General features: G+C 32.0%; 1 protein-coding gene across 10 annotated transcripts in view; it reads right to left on the bottom strand.

The window, feature by feature from the left end:
- The window catches only part of Epha5 (EPH receptor A5), a 341,095-nt gene that overhangs the window by 77,764 nt on the left and 244,401 nt on the right, over positions 1–18,930 (bottom strand). For 6 of the 10 annotated variants that reach the window (XM_046428770.2, XM_058574028.1, XM_058574027.1 and 3 more), the window contains 3 exons: positions 15,799–15,923; positions 10,088–10,247; positions 44–149 (listed from right to left, as the gene is read on the bottom strand). In XM_046428770.2, the coding sequence (XP_046284726.1) occupies positions 44–149; positions 10,088–10,247; positions 15,799–15,923 (391 nt within the window). The remainder of the gene's footprint in view (positions 1–43; positions 150–10,087; positions 10,248–15,798; positions 15,924–18,930) is intronic. The other 4 variants (XM_058574024.1, XM_058574023.1, XM_058574029.1 and 1 more) reach the window with 1 other exon arrangement.

Raw genomic sequence — 18,930 nt, forward strand, 5'->3', positions numbered from 1 at the left:
GAGATCAGCTGCAAAAGTTCAGAATCACAGCTTCCTATCTTACCTTCCACTGAGAAGGAAGCCAATGACCACTGCCAACAAAATGACTCCCACTGTCACAGACACAGCAATTATAGGAATCTGGCTTTGATCACTGGAGGCTGCAACTGCTGATAGGAGACACAGAAAAGGAAGCTTGTGGTTAAAGTGATCATATGTATTCAAAGTAAGACCTACTTAATAGTCAGTGATCAATTCATGGCTTAAGCAATTCACACACCCTTGGCCAAGATTTCCCCATAATGTCTCTTCTCAAAAATCTGTAATTGAAAAGGCATCTTCAGGAGAAAATATTTACTCTCCAAATAGAAATTCAAAAGCATTACTAAGTCACTGACTATTTCCTTGTCATCATAAAAAATGAATGTATATTGTTTGCATAGTATTCATTGAGGGACCTAAGATTTACAAGATAAAATGGAACATCTTCAATAACTTTTAACATCTTAATCTAAATAGGACGGTATTAAGTATATGTAATTTGACATTTCTAGAGTTTGATGCCACTGTTCTCTAGAAAAAAATTCTGATTAGATTATTCTTTTTTCTCTGAAAATCCAAAGTAATGTGACTATAACCTCATCAAAGTTAAATAAAATAGCAATATTAAAAATATAATATTAACAACATTATGTCAAGCAGAATATAATCATGAAGTATATATTATGAATAGGGTTACTTTTTGAAAATTATGAAGGCAGAAATTTTAAACTTTAGGAAGCCTATACTATTCATTATATTCATTTACATCACTTTTTGAAAAAGAATGGATATAGAAAAAATAATTTTCATTTGGCATTCACATTCTTATCCCTTTTTTTTTGGCCTGATCTATACAGACACCATTTTGGACCAATCTTCAGAGCCAAATGTTATCAACTGCTAATTAGTATAACTGCTATTTAGAAAATAAGTCTATGTTTTTACTTTGTCTTTTCTTCTGGTGATAATAGTTTCAATTCTATATCTCTTTACCTGGATTTCTCCTGTTCTCTAATGCTGAGATCACTAATAAATAATTTGGTTATTGTGGTGTAGTATAAACAGGGTAGGGAAAAATTATATCATCACCCAGGATTTCTAACATTGGATTATTTGTACAATTGCTATTCTCAGTTACCTATCTCTTCACTCACCACCTTCTCCCTCCACCCCCATAGAGGACACCAATCTAAAGAAAACCATGCAGACTTGGTTCAATGTTATATAAGTTCAATATTAATTTGAATGGGTTGAAACTGCTACTTGAATGCCCTTTATTCACTCTTTAATTTCCAAATAAAATCACCTCCACAAAGATAGTATTTCTTATTTTCTCAGTGTGTTAATCTATTCCCACTTTGTGCATTTTTAAAGGCCACACTTTATATAATAGAGTGTTCCGGTCATCTAGCATTAACTATAGCTGTGTCTGTCATTTTGTTTTGCTTTACCTAACTACTTCTTTCTCTCCAAAGATCTTGGTTCTTTAAAGACTTTCCTTCAAGTGAGGCTATTTTTTCCATTATAGACTATTTCTTTGCAACTTACTAGCCTGAGAATTATCTCCTTTTAAAAGGAAAAAGTAAATTATTTTATTTAAATATTTTGGTGCTCAACCTGAATTTGAAAAAAAAATGTCCAACATTTAATGGACATATAGGCCAAGGAAGTTATTTTATCTTTTAAAGCCTCATTCCTTAATCTTCAAATAAAAATATTTTTTCTGGATCATTATCTTTCCGATAAGATTAGAAATAATAATAGAAAACACTTAGCATAATGCTTTACTGACAGCCTTAAATACACAGTGAATGTGATTTCCATTTATTATCTCCTGCTTTATTTACCATTCTTATTATTTCCTATTTGTCAGCATCTTAACTGGGTTATATGGAATAAGCCTGATCTTGTGAAAAGTCAAGTTATTAAATTCTCTGTGCAACTGTTCTTCTGCCTTTGAGGTTCATTTATTGTTTTTTACATGATATTTGCTAAACTCAATTAGTGCTCATTTTACCTTACACAGTATTGTAATAAGAAATTTTACTCTATATAAAATATATATTTCATTGTGGAATCAGTATTCTTCTTGCTGCCTATGGCATTTGACAAGATGGTTTGGTTTTGCCCCTTTGAAGCACTGCTTTGTAATTTCTGTTGATTCTACATTCTCACTTCCATCTTCCAAGTGAGTGAACTTGCTGAAGACTCATTCCTGATCCTTCTCACCTCTATCTTTTTCTCTCCCTGCTTCTCTTTCTCACTCCCTTTCATAGATACTTCTTTGCTCAAGGCATCAGGTGACATGAAAAATTTGTAACTCCAATGCTTATTTCTCTCTAAAACATTGCTCTACTTTTCACCTTCCCCCCTCATTTGTATTTATTGCCACATAAGAATAATGTTTAATATTAAGGCCTATACTAAGTCCAGCCCCATGGGCATTAACAAAAACACATCAAAAAATAAGACATGAATCAAACCAATAAACCAACTGATTTGATCTCTTTCTAGTTTAACTATATTACTTCTTTCTTAACCTGTACTTGTCCATTGATAACCAAACTTTTTTACATTCCTTTTGATGTACCTCATGTATCACTTTATTTTATCTAATTATTAATTTCTTTGATTCAAATCTATATGTTTAAAAACTTGTAAGAGTGTTTGTAGTATTTTTTTCTCTCCTCTGTATGTATATTAAATATCAAAACTTCGATTATGTTTCCCTGACCAAGATCTTATACGATTCCTAGTACCTATGGAAGCACATTCCAAAATTTCCAGTCTAGCATTCGAAAGCCCTTCTAACCTGATGACAAGAAATATTTCTGGCCTCAATGTGACAATTTGGTAACCCTCACAGATATGGTTCTAAAAGAAGAAGGCATGATTAATCAGAAGTAGAGATAAAAATGGGAAACCTGAAACTAAGAAAAGTATTAAATTTGCAAACAAGGTTCCTGGTAGTGTCAAATGATTTATTTTTAATAATTGCCATTATTCAAGAGCTAATTATTAAATAAGAGCTAATTTAACAATGGGTTAAAATACACTTATGTATGTGAAAATGTCTTACATTATAATAACTAACATTATGCCAAAATTTTCAAATGTTTAAATCAATATATTTTGTGAAAGTATTGAGTAATTCTTATTAATGCTTAATTTTATAAGTATTTCTATGTTTTTATCTAATTTACACTGAAATCAGATTTTTTGTATAATATGCAATTAAAAAGATGAATAATTTTTAAAATACATTTTAATTTGTTAACTTTTTAATTAACAATTTTCTGAGTACTTTGGTGATTCTTAATTATTGAAAATTTCACTTGTAATGATTAATTTGTGAGATATTTCTAATAGAAAAAATTCATCAGGATTTTGTTTTCCCTGGGGGCATTAATACTATCATTCTTATTTTAACTAAGATGAAATGATAGAATTTACAGGGCTGTCAATTCCTTTACACTTATTTGGTGGTGGGAAAAAATTAGGTCCTATATGAGCCATGATTTCCATTGTAACATATTGTTAAATTTATATTCTTTAAAAATATGAATACTTAGGCATTCCTGTTTCCCATTTACTTAGGTATATTTGTTAAAAATTAGTCAATTGCTGATGTAATATTGAAAAAAGAGCTGAGGAGTATTTCGAAAACACCGAGAAGCAAAGTTTGAAGTAATGCAACATACTATACCAAAATGTCTATCAGTTATAAAAACTAATATATTTTAGAAATTGTCACTTTTTATTTTTATTTTGTTTTAAAGAGAGAGTATTTTTTTAAAATATTTATTTATTTATTTATTTTTAGTTTTCGGCAGACACAACATCTTTGTTTGTATGTGGTGCTGAGGATCGAACCTGGGCCGCACACATGCCAGGCGAGCGCGCTACTGCTTGAGCCACATCCCCAGCACTAAATGTCACTTTTTAAATCATTATTCACTCTCATTATTCCTGGGAACTTTCAGGTGTTGTATGTTGAGAAATCACATTTTTTACTTTGCATTGCTTCCTAGTTCCTGGTTGTAAACTTTTATAATGCCTAAGTTACATATTGGAACACTTAATCATTAAAATTGAACAAACTTTTGAGAACCAGATTATAAATGCTTTTGAAGACTGAGATGAGAATTTGAGTATTTTTTCTCACAGCATTATTATCTACTCACTTTCTTCATCAGAAAAAAATGAACAAAATTACAATTTTGACAAATAATATGAGTTCTGGAATCAGGGGAAAACTTTAAAACAGTATGACAGGTAAATAAGCACATGAAAAGATGTTGAATAGCATTAGCTATCAGAAAAATTCAAATGAAAATCACAATAAGATACACCATCTACCTATTCAAAATGACTAGCAAAGGAATAAATACATGGGGGCTGGGGCTGGGGCTGGGGCTGGGGCTGGGGCTGGGGCTCCGTGGTAGAGCACTTGCCTACCATGTAAGAGGCCCTGGGTTCAATCCTCAACACCACATAAAAGTAAACAAATAAAATAGAAGTATTTTATCCAACCACAACTAAAAAATAAATATATAAAAAAATGAATACATCAAATGCTGATGAAGATGTGAAGAAACTGAATGACTTCTGTAGCTCATAGGAATACACAATAATACAGCTACTCTGGAAAAGAGTTCAGCAATTTCTTATAAAACTAAACATATAATTATCATAATAGAACCAGTGATTATATTTTTGGGATTTAGCCCAGGAGAATGAAAATTTATTTCTACACCAAAATATGTACACAAATGCTCATAGTTGTTCACAAATGTTGATTGCAAAAGCAAATACAGGAATCAGACAGATGTTCTTCAAGAGATGAATGGTGAAACTAAAATGTGGTGCATATATACCACAGAATATCACTATGCAATCAAAATTAACAAATTGGAAGCATATAACAACATGTATTTATTGCTAGAGAATTTTGCTGAGTGGGGGGAAAAAAGATTCCAAACTAAAAGTCACATTCCATTCATAAAAAGTTTTTAAAATAGCAAAAATGTTAGAAATGGAGGACAGATTAATGGATTCCATGTTTGTTTGTTTGTTTGTTTTAATGGAATAGAGTTGTTCCTGAAAGAAGTAGATATGGTTTTAAAAGGTCAACAAGAAGGATTTCCATCATGTGTGCATTGGTTCGGTATTTTGATAGATACATGAACTCACACAAAGGACCAAATTGTATATAACTGAAAATACACATGTCCACAAACACTTCTATACAAAGAAGTCCAAAATAATGTGATTGAAAAAACAAAACAAAACAAAATAATGTGATTTATATCTGTGGATAGTATCAGTGTGAATCTCTTGGTTTTGATTCTACATTATAGTCTGCAAGAAGTTACCATAAGGAGAAAATAACAATGTGCTTAATAAGTTCTTAGTATGATTGCATGCAATTGAATTTGAATCTACACTTACCTCAAGAAAATTTCAAATAAAATCATAATAGCATTGTATCAGCATTTGGATTAAACAGATTTGAGTTCCATAGATTAAAAAAACAGATAGAAGAAAGTGATACATTAAAACTACAAAACAAACAAAAATGAGATTAGCAAATCTTGGGCAAGTAGAGATTAAGATTCGGTGAGAATTTCAAAGTTTTAAGACAAGTTAAAAGAAACTGAAAAAATGAATTAACTATTTTAGCTGACTGGTATCATTCATGGAAGGTTTATTTTTTGGTGTGTAAGTGGGGATAGGTGTGTATTCTCTTGGTCACTACTGTTAAGCATATGGATAATAACTAAAGTTTGGGAAAGAAAAAAAAATGAGTGGAGATTTCCTATCCCAAATTCTCATATAAAACAATATTTCCAAAATAAATATATTTGCAGTCCTGTTTTTACCACTATTTACACTTGGGTTTAGACCCATATTTTTTACTTATAAGATAAATGGATAAAAGAGACAAGTCTTCATAACAGTTTCACCTCTAGTAAATAAAGAAGTCAGGTTTTGGGGCTGGGGATGTGGCTCAAGTGGTAGCGCGCTCGCCTGGCATGCGTGCTGCCCGGGTTCAATCCTCAGCACCACATACAGACAAAGATGTTGTGTCCGCCAAATACTAAAAAATAAATATTAAAAAATTCTCTCTCTCTCCCTCTTTCTCACTCTCTCTCACTCTTTCTTTAAAAAAAAAAAGAAGTCAAGTTTTATAAAGACCTGTAATAAATTTTTAAATATAACCAAATGAATAACATGTCAGCGTTTTATTATGAATTAGTTAATTAAATATTATTTTTAAAGGTAATTTTGAAATAATATTCTGTCCTTATTTGAAAGATGAAATAGATTTTCTTTACCAATAATAACTCTTTAAAGCCAGTATTCTTAAATTTCAACACCAAATGAAAATCACTGATAAACTTAAGGGGAAAAATACAAGAGCATTTAAGAAACTATAATTCTTGTTTTGGAGATTTGGAGAACTTTTGGGGGAGGGGAAGTAATATGTTAAAATGAAGTTATGATATTAAGTAAATGATGCACAATAAAATAATTATCACAATTTCACAAAAGACTACAATAATTATTGTGAAGTGAAAGGCATATTACACAAATGTTACAGAAATTCTAAATGGAATTATCATGCATTTTCTCTGATTACCAAAAAACTACAAACTGTGAGAAAGAAGGGGCCACTACCATACAAGTATTTGAATCACTCTCAATACTTTGAGCAAAAAGAATTTTGATATATAGGAAGTTGTGAAAATAATTCTTAACCAATAAACAAAATTATTCTAAAATGGGGTTTGAAGCAAATATTTTTTTCTCTTAGACAGACTATATTTTTGTACTTTCAAGGGTAGTTCCTGTGTATTACTCATGTTGATTTCTCCGGAACCCAACAGATCCTATTATGTAATAGACGCTTATACAGTTATGTTGAATTATATAGAAAGAATTCTCATGTAAAGATCACATTTTTACTCCTCACACTTCAGATAGAGCCCTAATATCCAGAGTATACAAAGAACTCCAAAAATTAGACAATAAGAGAACAAACAACCCAATCAACAAATGGGCCAAGGACCTGAACAGACACTTCTCAGAGGAGGACATACAATCAATCAACAAGTACATGAAAAAATGCTCACCATCTCTAGCAGTCAGAGAAATGCAAATCAAAACCACCCTAAGATACCATCTCACTCCAGTAAGATTGGCAGCCGTTATGAAGTCAAACAGCAACAAGTGCTGGCAAGGATGTGGGGAAAAGGGTACACTTGTACATTGCTGGTGGGACTGCAAATTGGTGCAGCCAATTTGGAAAGCAGTATGGAGATTTCTTGGAAAGCTGGGAATGGAACCACCATTTGACCCAGCTATTCCCCTTCTCGGTCTATTCCCTAAAGACCTAAAAAGAGCATGCTACAGGGACACTGCTACATTGATGTTCATAGCAGCTCAATTCACAATAGCAAGACTGTGGAACCAACCTAGATGCCCTTCAATAGACAAATGGATAAAAAAATGTGGCATTTATACACAATGGAGTATTACTCTGCATTAAAAAATGACAAAATCATAGAATTTGCAGGGAAATGCATGGCATTAGAGCAGATTATGCTAAGTGAAGCTAGCCAATCCCTAAAAAACAAATGCCAAATGTCTTCTTTGATATAAGGAGAGTAACTGGGAACAGAGTAGGGACGAAGAGCATGAGAAGATTAACATTAAACAGGGATGAGAGGTGGGAGGGAAAGGGAGAAAGAAGGGAAATTGCATGGAAATGGAAGGAGACCCTCAGGGTTATACAAAATTACATACAAGAGGAAGTGAGGGGAAAGGGAAAAATAATACAAGGGGGAGAAATGAATGACAGTAGAGGGGGTAGAGAGAGAAGAGGGGAGGGGAGGGGAGGGGGGATAGTAGAGGATAGGAAAGGCAGCAGAATACAACAGACACTAGTATGGCAACATGTAAATCAATGGATGTGTAACTGATATGATTCTGCAATCTGTATACGGGGTAAAAATGGGAGTTCATAACCCACTTGAATCAAAGTGTGAAATATGATATATCAAGAACTATGTAATGTTTTGAACAACCAACAATAAAAAATTAAAAAAAAAGATCAAACGAGAATGATATATAATACATACTTTCCACAAAATAGAAATGCCTTCAAATGCTTACATATATGAACACAAACTCAAGTAAAAGTAAGAATTTATACTAATAGCTGTGAGGCCTTCAGCCCTAAAACATTGTCATTATTTATTAACAATAACATTAAATTCTACTTTTGTGGGAAAAATATTTGCATGATATTTCTTTTTCTCTAGAGAGGATTTAGAAAAAATTTGAAAAGCATATGATCTCAGGTGAGACTTTGTAAAAGTATAACTGACCTGAATATATATTAGTTCTCTTAGTGCTCTGATTGATCAATGTTGACATGCCTGGAAATGAGTATTTAATAAAAAAAAGTACAGGGTAGAAAATTGAAAAGTCAGAAGAAAAACTACTTCATGAACATGACAACATCTACAACTGAGTAGAATTTAATATAAAATGAATTTTTCATTTGTATAGTTATCAAAGCATTCAAGCATATTTTGATATTATATATAGTTTTGTACCTAGAATTGGGAGACTACATAAGCAAGTGTGCATTAGTATTGATACCTTAAAAAAATGAAGGCTTATTAGGATGGTCATCTTATATAACATGTCTTTTTTTCATCAAAAATCTATTTTACATTGAAGGTAATATTATTACCAAGTCTATTGAGAAACTTTTCTGGAAGTTAAGCACTGGAGACTCAAATTTCAGTGATGTTAACTAGATATCAGTCATGGAATATTCTTTTGCATAGAAAAAAATAGTTTATCATTTTTATTTTATTTATTTGTTCATTTATTTATTGGAACTGGGGAGTGAACCCAGGGATACTTAACCACTGAGCCATAACCCCAGCTCTTTTATTTACTTCATTTTATTTTGATATGGGGTCTTGCTAAGTCTCTTAGGGCTTTGCTAAGTTGCTGAGGCTGGCTTTGAACTTGCAATCCTCCTGCCTCAGCCTCCCCAGCCACTAGGATTACAGACATGCACCAATATACCTGCCTCGTTGATAATTTTTTCATGACACTATTCTCTTCCATTTACACTATTGAAAAAATTCTTTCTACATAATTTAGTTAAATATATTAATTAGAAATATATCTTGATTTTCTAAATGTTATGAATATTTACTTTAATAATCATTTAATAATTAAAAAAACAAACCAAACTAAATTCTCATTTTTGTCTTCTTCATTTAAAAATCACTAATTTTTACATAATTTGGCTTTAAAAAGTATATATACACACTCTTGACATTTTGCAGCATTCCTGTATGTTATTTTCTTTAAAATGAAATTTTAATAGAATTCGTTCTTTCATCTATAAAAAGGTAAAGTTATTCATTTTTCCAATCTTGCTTTTATCTTTAGGATAAATTAGTAATCTCTATTTTTTGTTGAAGTTAAAAGGAAAAAATATGCAATTTTGTGGGAAAATAAAAGAATACCAAAAGAGAATTTTGGAAACATTTCCAGATTCTCCACTCTAAGATACTGCAAAATATTTAATAAATATATTTTTAAGAAAGCAGATAGGTTACTGAGAACACCATTTTCTTGCCAAATTCAATGTCAAGAAAGCTTTTCCAGGAATTTTCTTTTCTTAAACTAAAGTAGCATAGTTCAACAAAACATGTAAAAAGTAAATGGCAATAATTCAATAAAGTATGGCATCAGTGGAAACAAAGTCTTTAGATGCAAGCTTTAAACATTTCTTAAGGATCTCCTGATATACCATGTCCCAAAGGACTAAATGCAATGAGGAGCGGGACCCCAAGTGTTAACCTGCTGACCTACCATAACAGCATGACAGATGCTTCCTACCTGAAGGGGTCATGCCTGGGAGAGAGGGAAGGAGAGTGAAACTGACAGAGTGCCCAGGGAGGGTATTGATCCACTGACTCTTTTCTGTTAACCATTACAGAGACATGAGTTGACAGTAATTAAAATGACTTACACACTGGGATGGTTTCAAACTCAAATCTTCGACTGAAGACACCATAGCCTGCTGCTGTACGTGCTCGAATTTGGAAGACATACACTGAAGCTGGTTTCAAGCCCTCTGCAGTAATAGTGGTCTCTTTCGATTTGATAATAGTGTAGCTGGTCTCTTGGTCCTTGGATTGCACATGTACATACAATAAAAAATTCAACATATGAATTACTAATGACAAAACTTAGAAATGTATATTAGAAATGAACAAGAAACCAATGAACTTTCTATTAGCTCAAACCTATTTTGGAAAAATCTCATACACCCTCACTGTGTTATATATATAAATATGATCTTACAATGTTGTTGGAACTTGAGGTTTTGAAAGTAACATGCTTTCTACTCATCCATAATACATGCTCATGCCCTTGACAAAAACAAATTTTTAAAAATCTTAAAAGGCAATTTTGCAGGAGATTATTTCCAGACTTTATTTTATTATTATTAATGTATGCTGTTTTTTCTCAAAATGTATTATTGGAATGTATCTAACATGTTGCCTCTTCATAGAGGATAACTGACAGTATTTCGTATATGTTTAGTCTTAAGATTTAAAACTTCAGTGAATTAAATTTTTAATTATATTTAGAGCTTAGGGGAGAAATTAGTACTGTAACGGAGAATTTTTATTTCAATTCACTCTGCCTAAATAATTAGCATTAAGGAGAGCACTCAAATAAAAAAATTACTTTTTATTTTCCTTTTAAAAATTCTTATTGTATGCAAGGGGTATGGAAAATACTGAATGGAGATAGAGTAGGAAAGAAATGACTGGAAAAACAAGTTTGGAAGCTTAAACAAAAGAGAAACTCCCTATTTGGGCTACTCACAGAAGTCTACGCTAACCATCCAAAGCTCTCTGAGTTACTCATTGGCTTTAGAGTAGATGTTGAAATCACTGGCTAAAATACAGCAGGTTAATTTTTACTTTTATCATCAAGTTTATTTATCTGTACAACTTGGGGTAGGAATTGTTGCTTGTGTTTTCTCACATAAATGTTGTAAGAATGAAACACATAATATGTGTGAAAACACATAATAAACTAAAATACATGTTTTAATTTTCATAATTATTGTTTTAAATGTTTTCTCTTTTTTTCATAATTCAGTATGCCAAAGTTAATTTCTAGCCACTTTCTATACCACCACCAATACTACCTAAAGTAAACCACTTATGACCTTTTTTTTTTTAAGCAATTTACTGTTCCTTATTTAATATGTTTAAGCATATTAAATATCTCAGAATTAAGTACACCCAAATTACTCTCTAAATAAGAATGGTCTAATTTCAAATTGAAATAGGTTTTTGAGTTCATACTAGACACATGGCTGATTTTACTTTTTTAATGCGTAGATTAATTTAAGTGCCTAGTCTTTTAAAAGCTTTGGAAATTTTATTTCAATTTTGCAAGGAATTTCAAATAGGTAAGTACTACAGAATCCTGCAAAACTGTACCTCAAAATTTCATTTTTTCATCAACAAACATTTATTGATTTTCTTTCTCCTATCAGCTCTATTGTCCCTTCTACATGCTAGGATGACAGTAGTAAAAAGCAGATGATTTCTTGATGTGTTCCTTTTAAATATTGTAAATAGCTTTTATGACCTATTTTAGTTATTGATTGTTCTGAGAATACTCATATTCTTGACTCACTAAACCTGATAATATTGTGTACTATTTCTCAATATTATTCAGTCTAATATACGTCTCAGCTTGGTTATGATTAAAATAGTAGCTCTCAATAAGAAATGATTAAATATCTGGTTATTGATATCATTTCCAATTGATAAAAGGGAATTTAACTTGGTAAAAAAAAAATCTAGTCAAAAGTAATGTGGGATTATATTTGATATAATTATGGATTTTACACACAATGTTAGCCCATATAATGGGAAGAATTTTTAAAAGTGCAGAAATAACAGTGTTAGAATTTCAGTCATAACAAGTATATTTGCAAATGTGGGTACCAACTCTGGAGCCATTTTTTCTTCTTTACAGTGGTGATGAAACTATTTATCAAGATAACTGGGAGGAGATATGATAGAAATAAAACACATAGCACCAAGTATAATCTCCACAATATCATAGAATTTTTAACTTAATTTGGGTATTCTTAATGCATAAAATGATGGTAAATTCTTCTGCTGCAAAGGAAAAAAATCAAAACAAATTTTAAAAGCTTGCATGGTTGTAAATCCTTACTATTAAAGGTATAGTGAGTACATTTTCTAAAAAATTTTGGAATTATTAGTTTTGGAAAAAGGGAAACAGAATTACAAGAAAACTGAAATGCTACTCTGTGAAATAATGTGAGATGCAATTCAAATTTCACAAAAAGACAACATTCTGGTGTTATTTAATTATTAACATTATATCTCAATTGTTCCTTATCTAGAGTATAATTGTACATTGTCTTGCTGAGTTAACTGAATGCAACTATTAAAGAGAATTGAGCAAAACATATATCTAAGAGATCAAGACCAATGAATACACGTTATTAATGATCTAAATATCTTGAAAATTTCTTTCTGTTTCACTCCTTTAAAATACTCTTATGTTATGCTTTTCTTCATCTCACAAATTCTGTATATACCTCTTCAACACCAACAAGTACCAGGCTTCCAAATCCCTGGTTAGGGCATTGGCTTTTGCTGCCTTCCTGCCCCAGCTGAGCAAATGAGCTACATTCTCCAGCTGCTTAGCAAACACTGTTCGCATGTAGCGAGGGGAGGGACTCAGCACAAGGAGCCAGCTGGCAAACACCCTGCTAAGGGGCAGTTTCCCTTCTCCTCTGCCTTTAATTAAAGGATGGCAATAGGCCCATTACCACACCAGAGCAGAGAAGCCCAGTGACCTCTATTAGAGCAAGGCAATCACAGGCAGAAATGCCAGCTGGCAAATGCATGTGCCCTGGAAAGCTCTGCCACCTGTGTCTGGCCAAAAGCCATTCAATAAAATGGTGGTGTCATTTTGAAGGTTCTAAATGAGCTCTGGAAATCTACCAAGACCCCCACCTCAATACATGTTATAAAAGCTCATTATCCTTGTATTTTTTTCTTCTTTTTCCTAAAAGTGTTTTTTTTTTTTTCATCTTTTTGTGTGTTACATGGGTGTGCTCAGTAATTTGGCTTGATCAAAGAACAAAATCATTTTAAAATAAATATAATACAAAAATAAATTTGATCTCTAAAGACAATCATTCCTCCACATGGATTAAATACACTACAAGAAATATTAATAGAAAAGGAATCCTGCCTATCACTTGTTGATTAACTCTTCATTCTTATAGAAGCAGCAACTTGAAGGAAAAAAAGAGGGCTAAATCCTTGTTCCTTCTGAATATCCAATGGAACATTTTATATATATGGTGGGAATTGGTAACAAAAATAATACAAGTTTACTAATAAGAGGAAAAAGGATGATTTCTTATTTTTGGCATAAAATAAGCCATTCATTAGTCCAGTTGGTTGATTTACTAGAAAAAAAAAATGGAGGCAAACAAAACCTTTGTCTTCCTATTGTTAAATTTTCTTTCATCTAAGACATATGAATATATTCAAACACAGAGTTTTTGCCATTTAATTGTTTTAAATTTTTATGATACATTTCAGCTTTCTTGAAAATTCACTTTAATAATAATTAAAATTTTAACTTTAGAGAACATACAGCTGAATTTAACATGTGTTTACAAATATATGTATATGTGTGTGTGTGTAAAATTATACATACCTTTTCATTCTTATAGAGAAATAAGGCTTACAAAAACTTAACTAGGGAATATAAATGTAACATTAATTTTACAAATTATTTTTTAATAGAGTAGTATTTACATTGTAAGTCTCTGAAAACTGTATGCTGATTTTGAGTACAATCTCAGAGAAAAAGGAATCAGTCAGGAATATTAATGTTACTACATTCTACTACATTAATTCCATTTTTGTCAATAAGAAGCTTTGTAAACCATATCTCAATATAGGTTGCTATATAAGTGTTCTCTTAGAGCACTCTTAGTGAATAATACATCTGGGAAACATATTTTTGTGAAATTTAAGTATCATCATTTATATTCCCCAATGATCTAATGTAGGTAATGCTATTATTAAGTCATTTGTAAAAAGATGATTATTTCAAAAGTAGCAATTGACAATTCATTTATTAACAAAATAAATATATGGGGGCTGAGGATGTAGCTCAGTGGCAAAGCAGTTGCCCAGCATGCGTCAAGCTGGTTTCAATTCCCAGTTGTACAAAAACAAAACAAAACAACTAATGAAATTAATATATGAACATTGCTGAGGCATTCAAATTATAGAAACTACATGTAGATAGCTCTCCTGCTCCCTGCCCCCTACTACTGTTTTATACTTTGTTGTGTCTTTTCCTAGTTAATTGCTGAATTTATGAACAAAGGAAGCAGTTTTTAAAATCTTTATAGTACTCTGAGAAATTAAAATTTGACATATTTACCTGAACCCTTTTTCTATGCATATGCCTAAAATCTTAGACTTTTAAGTTGTTTTCACTAGTGTTCTATATGATGATGAAAAGAACTACTGTCCTCTCCCCACTTTTTTTCCATTATCCTAAGTTGAGCAATTTCCTTGAGTATTGTTGAGTAACTTTTTGTACTATCTCCTATTTTCTTTGTTCTTTCCTAAAAGGTAAGGAGCGATGTCTTTGTGCTTTTGGGGGGAAAATGAGCTTCTATTTGGGGATCTATTTGTTCACACTATGTCTGCGTTATTTTCTACTCGTATTTCAATTGAAACAGCACTCTCTGTTCAAGGTCTCCAGTTCATCTCTTAGAAGCTGGCTTGGGTACATATATCTAGCTCTTTCCCCTTTGTTAAAATTCAGGTTGTTCTAAGGAATATATGTCATTCAGTTCCAGGCTGTGCAAAACTCACACTATAATAAGGTGTGGTGGAAGACTAATGGTGACTACATGTCTTGGTCACATACTCTTGTCCAACTTTAGAAGTTTAAAGTTTATCTTTAGCTCTCATCCATATGATTCCACTATCTATAGCTTACTTGCTTGTGGATTCCAAAAAGAAGAACATGATTACCATCCTTAGATCTCAACAATTAACTATGAAATACAAAACAGTGAACCTAGGAGAGAATTTAGGGAAAGAGAGGAAATCAAGAAAATATAAGGAATGTAAGAAATGCATTTCTAAGAATTTAGTAGCCTCAAATTTTAATGTAAGGTTTACATGACAGTGTTAGATACATGTTAGGAGATTGAAAAAATTCTATGTCACCCATGCCTCACCTACCCAGCCATCCTTAACCATATAGTATTGTGGCAATTTACTGGCTGTCAGTACACACAGTATTTCTCATAGCATGCTGCATTTGCTACTGAAAAGCAATAGCTTAAGAGCATTCAACACTTTCAAAATGTCCTATGATTTCATCTTTCATGGGCTGTGAAACTAGTTAAGCTAATGCTAGACTATATAGGGGTATCCAGGAGCATAAATTACTTGCTGCAGAACATGAATAGAGTGCTCCCTGTACACATCTAGCCTCAATCATCACGACTGCAGAATCAATTGTCATTGATTTACACGTAAAAGTGCAACATACTCTTCTACAAATTGGATAATTATGGTTGCTAAAATGGAAAAACAACGGAAAGGGCATTTTTAATTCTGTTATTCCCACCTTCTCAAAATATTTAATTTCATACTCCAGGATGATTCCATTGGGGCGATCCGGCTCTTGCCAAGACAAAGAAATGCTGTTTTTTGCAATTTTCCCCTTTTTCACATTGGTGACTGGAGAGGGGGCTGCAAAAGAATATAAATAAAGAATATCATGATTAATACAGCCCTGAAATATAACCTCTTCTGTGTATTATATGTATTAGCATTTTAGGATATCATATCATAAAAATCACAAATGATTAATTTTTTCTTTTAATCTGGCAACAATTTGACTTTCTCTATATAAGGTGTTAAAGATTTCCAGGTGTAGTACACACTTGTAATCCCTGAGGTTTGGAAAACTGAGGTAGGAGGATTGCAAGTTCAAAGCCAGCCTTAGCAATTTAGCAAGGCCCTAAGCATCTTATTGATACCCTTCTCAAACTGAAAAATAAAAAGGGTTGGGGATATGACTCAGTAGTTAAGCGCCCCTGAGTTCAATCCCTGGTACCAAAAAACAAAATAAGATTATTAACTGTTTTACAAATATAAACTAGCTAACCACCTTGTGAAGTGTCTCATAATAAAACTGTAGGAACATAGAATTTTAGTTCTTAATTATCTCAATACATTTCAGAAATACGTATAAAATAATTTACCTTTATATACAAAAAAGACCTTATGTATCTTCTGTTTCTAAAATTTATGGACTCTTTTTAATGTATGGACTCTGCATAATACAGATGTATGACTACCTGTATTACCACATTTTCACAACGTTAAAGCTCTTGAACATTTATTATTATAACATTGGGTCCTGTAGTTGTAAATAAATTCATATATTAAATCTAGTCAAAGTTTTCCTTAAAATGTTACTAAATATGCCAAATATCTTGAAATTAATAGCAAAGAGAATAAATGATTTCTTTGATTTCCACTCCCCCCCCAAATTACATTATATCACACTCACTTGCAATGTTAATTATTATCTGCTTAGAGTCTGAGATAACTACTTTTCTAATAAAAATAGAAAATGTGTATGGGATTTCACATACATTTAAGATATGAGAGTTCACAAAACATCTGGATCTATGAGTCAATGTCCATTTTTTCAATCTGCTGAGACTTGTATAGACTTTGGGTTTGATGCAGTAAAGAATTGACTAATATCTTTTCTGATGTAGGTTTACCTTTATTTTTGTAGGGTTTACCTTTCATAAAAGACACAGGAAAAACTATCATAAACTATCAGATGTGTATGTTTATATGAAGTCATCCCTCAGCATGCACAGAAAATTGGTTTCAGGACTGAAATCAACAACATGCACTGATGAGCAAATCCCTTATAAAAATGGCATATAGTATAGTTATTTGTCACACAACAATATTTTGGTCAATGATGATACACATATAAGACTGGTCCCATATGCTTGTGTTGACTAGTGAATCCATAGATATCTTAGTTTATGTTAAATACACTCTTTGATGTTCACATATTACAAAGTCACTAAATGATGAATTTCTCAGTTCTCATTAAGCAGCACAAGACATTTACATATAACATACATATATCCCATATACTTGTCTTATCTATATTTCTTACAACAAGTAATAACATGTAAATACTATATAAATAGTAAAAATTCTATTGAAACATTCTATTGCTTAGGGAATAATGACAAAAATCATCTGTACCTGTTCAATGTAGATGCATTTTTTTTCAAAATATTTTCAAGTCATAAGTTGAAAATGATTGAATCCAAAGAAGAGGAATTTATTGATATGGTGGGTTGACTTTATGTGTTCATGTGTGGATAGAAAGACAGTATTTTTTATAATGTAAAAGATGTCAGCCACAGTGAGTATTATATAATCAGAGGAACAGCCCCATCTAAGTAGTAAGGAACACCTGGTGAGTTTAAATTATGTAAATACACACACACACACAAACACACTTCTAACTATTTTGCTTTTTATTAGCTTTGTCCAGACAAAATAACACACTGTGATTTGTCATATGCAATTTTTTTGGACATTTCCAGAAAACAATCTAGAGGTACCACTCTAGGAGACTAGAGGTACAACTTAGAACAACAGACTGCAAGAATAATGTTTAGAAGTAATGTATGTTAGGCACAAAAAACAACACAGTTAACGTGGGATGGGGAAGAGGCTGATTATTTTAAAGCAAAAGAAAGATCATTTCACCCTCTACTTAAAACCCTCCAGTGATTCTGCACCAACTAAAGAGGAAACCCAGCTGTATAGTGTGTACAAGGATCATGGCTGCCTGGTCCCAGCATCTTCTTGGCTTTGACCTCTTGCTGTTCTTCACCAGCTCTGCTCCATGCTCTGTGACTTGCAGTCCTGCCACACTCCTGCTGAGGGATATGTATACAGGGCTTTCCGGCTTTTAGAAGTGCTCTCCACCAGCTTCTCATGGCTCCATCCTTCACCTCCACTGAGTTTCTGAGAGGTCATTCATGTCCACTCAACTTACTCTAGTAAGTGTCTCTCATCTTCCATCACATCTACATTCCTTTTGCTCCTTTAGTCTTCTTTTTCTCCATAGCTGTTATACATCACCACCTGACATACTATATAACTTAAGTATATTTTTGTTTGTTTCAATCCTTCCAACTATAATATATTTGATAAGGGCAGAAATGTTGATTATTTTGTCCACTCTTGAATCTCTAGCATCTAGAACAATGTCTAGGACAGAGAAGATGCCAAAGAATATGTACAGAATGAATAATTTTTGTCATTTTTGATCAATGACAACAAACTCAAAAATAAATTTTGAGTAAAATATATTTCTTTCAATGAAAATACATATCTATGTATAATATGTAATAGAGCAATATTTAAGTATACTAGTTAATGTTTTATATACCAATTTTTATTCTTTTAATTTCAGAGAATGGTGACATTTTGGTGCAGAGAATGCACATTCTCAGCTTTGTCTTCTTTTCTTAAAATGTCAGTTTCACAAAGTTTTTTTTTAATATTATAGGACACAATGTGTGCATAAAAAAAGCCCAAATAGTCCATATGCAGTATTGAAATGCAGTTTGTTTACTTCCATGGAAACAATAATTGACTGGCAGTTCTCACAGTAACATTCTAGTATAAGTTTGAAGTTCCTATT

Source organism: Marmota monax, unplaced genomic scaffold (assembly GCF_021218885.2).
Source record: "Marmota monax isolate L192 unplaced genomic scaffold, Marmota_monax_Labrador192_F-V1.1 WCK01_AAM20220418_F8-fsc00132, whole genome shotgun sequence".
Taxonomy (NCBI): Eukaryota; Metazoa; Chordata; class Mammalia; order Rodentia; family Sciuridae; genus Marmota; species Marmota monax.